At 40.2% G+C, this 5,096-nt stretch overlaps 1 protein-coding gene across 1 annotated transcript in view; it reads left to right on the top strand.

Moving 5' to 3' along the window:
• The window catches only part of POU6F2 (POU class 6 homeobox 2), a 389,753-nt gene that overhangs the window by 268,064 nt on the left and 116,593 nt on the right, over window positions 1-5,096 (top strand). Inside the window, exon 5 of the mRNA XM_010829123.1 lies at window positions 3-182. Coding sequence (XP_010827425.1) covers window positions 3-182 — 180 coding nt within the window. The remainder of the gene's footprint in view (window positions 1-2; window positions 183-5,096) is intronic.

The raw sequence follows: 5,096 nt of genomic DNA, 5'->3' as shown, positions 1-5,096 counted from the left end.
AGCCCGCCTCCCAGCCACTGCCGGCTCCGCCCGCGCAGCCCCCGCAGCCTCCAGCCCACCCTCACCCCCAGAGCCAGAACCAACCGTCTCCGACTCAGCAGAGCGCCAGCCCCCCTCAGAAAGCCAGCCAGTCTCCGGGACACGGCCTCCCGTCGCCGCTCACGCCACCCAATCCTTTGCAGGTACGTCCCCCGCCGTCCCGCCCACGCACAGGGGACCCGGCCGCCGGGTGGCGCGCCCTCCCTGGAGGCAGAGGGCCCGCCAGACTTAGCATCCACTTGGGCAGCGTCTAATTCAAATTGATCTCTTAGACGGAGGGAAGAGGGAGCAGATAGCAGGCAACTGGGGATGCATGTAAACGAAACAAATAGAAACCCATTGATGTTGCCTCCGAAGGATAAATGTTATCTGTTTCCTCCGGTGAGAGGCCGGCACTGTAAGTGCACTTGTAGCCTGTAATAACTCCACTTTATGATACTTTTTGAAGGCAGCAAAGATAGCATCCAATTAAAATTATTACTAGCAGAGTTTTGTAGCCCCGTGGAGAACTACATCTCCTGTCCATGAGGCATGGTGGTTATTTCTCTATATTATGAATACAGTAGTGTCTCACCTTAAGTACTTCAGTGCTCTTTTGTTTCTATTTTCCCAAAGATTCTCTGGGGTTAGGAGGGTAAAGAAATTTAGCCCCAGTCTTATGTCCCAGATTCCAACCATTACTCCATGAACTAACAAGTGCTCTAAATTCACACCAAAACCCTCAACAAGTATGCATCTTTATAAAATAATAAAGCTTCTCTATATTTACTTTATTGCAGGGAAGCTGAGGGCATCCAAAATAGAATTTCAGGCTAATCATGAAAGCTCATCTCTATCTACTATCATTGAAAAGCAATGAACAGGAGCATTCAGGAATATATAACTTTAGTGGTTCAGAAACTCATTCTTAACTTAGATGCCTTTAAAATAAACTAGCTTCAAAAGATAACGACTCTGATGCCAACACATCAGACCTAGAAAGTAAAAGCTCAGTTTGGGACTTTAAAAAATTAAGGATTTTTTTTTTTTCCCAATGAGATTTCGGATGGTTTAGTACATCTGTAGTGTAGTGACAAATTCCCACAGAGTAGAAAGCCTATACTTACTTCAAACACCAACTCACCTCCCTCCTCGAGGGTCCTTGACTCACAGTCAGTCAGTTTAGCCCAGCCCTTCCGGAGGACCACAAAAGTGATGTTATCCTTAGGTCCTAAGTAGCTAAACACGCAGAATCAAAATAGGTTGGCCCGCAGACAGAAAGGCGAGTAGATTAGAGACTTAGTATTTTAGAACTGGTTTAATTTGTTGCCCTGTTTCTATGAGCTTGGTTTCTCAGTGGTGGCTCAGAGTTTTCTTGGAAATGGAAACATTTGGGTGAGATAAGTAATTGTGTTTTCTTGGCACTTGTGTCATGGCTACCTGGCAATTTGAACATTTTCCCCAGTTGAGTTTGAAGGTGTATTTTTAAAATATTACAAGTATGAAACAATATAATACCTTTGACATAAGTTAGATTGAAATGAACACAGGCTAATAAAGTCTTGATTGTAGACTTGACATCTATGAGATGTCATAGATATATAAGTACATCTAATCAGATTTACCAGATGCGTGATTAGAGTGTATTTTCAACATTTAAACAGTGGTTATTCCAAAGAATGGGTTTAATGTATTTTTAAAGAGCAGTTAAATTAGATATACCTCAGCACCAAGTGATTAAACACTTCCTTGATCTAAACCATCAAAGTAGATGAATTACCAAAGAAACCATGTGTCCCGCTCTGAAGGATGAGATTATTAAGCCCTGCCTGCTGTTGTTCAACTTAATCCAGTATTCTATAGAGTTGAGTGAAAGCTTTGTGTTCTGTGGACATCAGTCTTCTCAGAACACTGTCAACATTGTATAGATCTCTATCAGCCAGTAAAAAACAAGTGTAGACAACCCACTTGAATGGCTGTTGACAGGGCTTTAGAAGAGGTGACCACTCAGCCTCCTGAAAACTAATTCTGTGAGGAGAATTTCCAGACATTCTCCTAAAGGTTTCCCATGGAAATCTGGGAGGTATTTCATTTTGTGTTTTTGCAACAAATGAAGGCTCAAAATCACATTTATTTCTTTATAACCCTGAGAGACTATTCTAATTTTTCACTGTTGAAGTTTTAACTTATAAGCTTACTAAGTATATTGATAATACTCTATCTTCTTATGTGGATCTAATGAATAACCACTGAAGGAGTGGTTTGGTGAAATTTTAAGATATTATTGAGTAGATAGAGAACTAATTTTGAAAAGTCCACAACTGTAGGAATAAAAGGATTTTTTCCTTTCACTATAGGCATGTGTAAAGGAAATGAAGAATTCTGTGGTTCTGAAATAGTATATTTTTTTCTACATTAGCTGAAGGGCTTTTGAGTTTGTTGAACATGTAATGTTTGAACTTTTGAAAAAGAAAGCTATTTAAGAGGATATGAAAGATATTTAACCCTCAAAGGTTAAATATCTTTATGAACTAGAATAAAATATTTTTGTTTGAAGGTTATTAAGAGAATAATGATCAACTAAGTTCATATATGACAGCTTAAATTCTATTTTACAATTATCTATTTTCATGTGGGCTTTGCCTTTTTACATTGTTCAAAATCTGTCAGAGAGATATTAGTTTAAAATATGCAACCTAGGTTGTTAGAAAGGATAATAATCATTTCTAAAACTGTACAGATACTGTCATATCTTCAGAAAAAATAATAAATGAAAGTAGCTTATGTAGGTATATTTGGTGAGGTTTTTCCTTGAGATGAAAAAAATAATAATAAAAGTGCTGACAGGTAGTAACACTCTAGACTAAAGTTCTCCAAATAGTTCTGGTCAGGTTTTTGTCTAATACTGAAATTTTTTTTCATTCTTTTACTCAATTCCATGAAATGAATTGCATATCCAAAACCAGGTTGTTATTTTAAGATAGATAAGAGTCTAAAGTATTGTCACCTCAGAGAACTAATTTTGATGGCTTAGAGTTATAGGGGGGCTGGTGGTCCGGCATGGATATCAGAAGCTGGCCCCTGGAAGCCTGTGTTTAAATTCTTCACGGAATTTAAGGTCTGCTCACCCAATTTCATTCTTGGGAGGGAGAAGTTCTGAACAGGATTATAAGTGCAAAGATTTAGGGGCCAGGCAGTCAGTATAAATAAGTAAAGCAGACTTGACTATAAGGGCCTCCCTTGTGGCTCAGTTAGTAAAGAATCCCCCTGCAATGCGGGAGACCTGGGTTTGATCCCTGGGTTGGGAAGATCCTCTGGAGAAGGGAAAGGCTACCCACTCCAGTATTCTGGCCTGCAGAATTCCATGGACTGTATAGTCCGTGGGGTCACAAAAATATCAGAAGATATCCACAAAGATGGATATCAGAAGCTGGCCCCTGGAAGCCTATCTTTAAACTCTTCGTGGGATTTAAGGTCTGCTCACCCACAACTTCATTCTCCGGAGGGAGAAGTTCTGAACAGGATTTTAAGTGCAAAGATTTAGGGGCCAGGCAGTCAGCATAAACAAGTAAAGCAGACTTGAATATAAAATTCAAGTGAAATTTTGGAAACGGTGGGTGGGACAAACAAATGTGAGTTGAAATTAACCCTTAGGCTCCAGATAGATAACAATCCATGCTCTTTATTTTTGTCCTAATCCACCTGCCACAGGCTGCACAAGAATCTAAAACTAGAAATGTAGTATGTGTTGAGTGGAAACAGATCAGAACATAGATGGAAGCAATCTTTGTGGGGGAAAGATATGGTCTAATCATTCCTGGGTAGAAAGAACAATATACAGTTTTAATTTCAGTGTGATATTTATCTGAATAAACACCCCATAAGCCTAAGAATGACAAAATACCTCCTTTCTGTGACCTTTGAGATGACTTTTCTTGAGACTGTTCCTTGGGAGTTTTTAACTTTCACTAAAGAAAATACACACATTGTGTAAAAGTCTAGTGTGTTCCTACATGAGTGGTCTGGAGATGATCTGGGCATGGTTGGAGCCTAGTCATGGTGCCATGGGAAGAGAAAGCTTATTCTAATTCTGACCCTGCTTCCAACTAATTCACAACTTGGGACAAGTTCTTTGGGCTTTGTTTCCTTTGTTTGTTAGTTGTGTGGTGTATATCATTTGCCAGATCCTTTTTGGGTCTTTGAGTCTATAATCCAAATGTTGGTAAGCCTCTAGAATTTTACTGGATACTGAAAACCCAATGTTCCTGAAGATTCTCTGAGTATTCTTCAAGGTCAGGTGAATTTCTTCCCACTCAGCTGGGTGGCAGAGTAGAAAGAGAGTGAGGACAAGCCTAAATGGGATAATGAGAGCAGAAGCAGATTGTATCTTAGCCTGAGAGTCAAAGTTAAAGTCAAGTTTTCATCCTCAGAGAGTCAGTGCCGTAAACTCTAGGTCCCAGATTGCTTTTTCACACCTATACACTAGAGAAGCTTAAGAAACCAAATGGTGCTTTTAACCTTGGCCTTTTGCATACCGTCTTGCATGGCAGGAAGCAGGATCATCTTTTCCTCTTGTTGTATTGCACATTTTAATGAGAAAACAGAGAGAGAGAGAGAGAGCAATCAGTGGAAGCAATTAGGGGAGAGAAAACTATCTAAGCTTGTAGGAGGAATGAGGAGCACAGTCACCTCTCAGAGGTGAAGTCGCTCGAGAGATAGCATAAAATTGTCCTCTACCACGTGCGTTTCTTCATGTAAAGGTACCACTCAGGCATCAGCGGTAAACCTGCATTCAAACTCCACCTCTGCTACAGTGCAGGCCCAGCCTCTTGCTCTTCTCATATAGGATGTTTTCCCCCTAGCAAAGTTTCAGTACTACTTTCCAGAGTGATGGAGAGGATGATGTATTATCACTTTTTAAAACAAAGAGCCCAAGCCCTTGAGAAGGAGTTAGACCCACATGATTTCCGTCCTTTTAAAGCAAATAATCTCCAATCATGTCTCCTTCCTATAAAACAGACCCAGTGCTTGGGGCCGACCCCCTCTCTCCCCAGTAGTCTTTTTTTTTTTTTTTTTTT

This window comes from Bison bison, unplaced genomic scaffold (genome assembly GCF_000754665.1).
Source record: "Bison bison bison isolate TAMUID 2011002044 unplaced genomic scaffold, Bison_UMD1.0 scf7180017864499, whole genome shotgun sequence".
Classification (NCBI taxonomy): Eukaryota; Metazoa; Chordata; class Mammalia; order Artiodactyla; family Bovidae; genus Bison; species Bison bison.
This window is presented reverse-complemented; position numbering and strand designations above follow the sequence as displayed.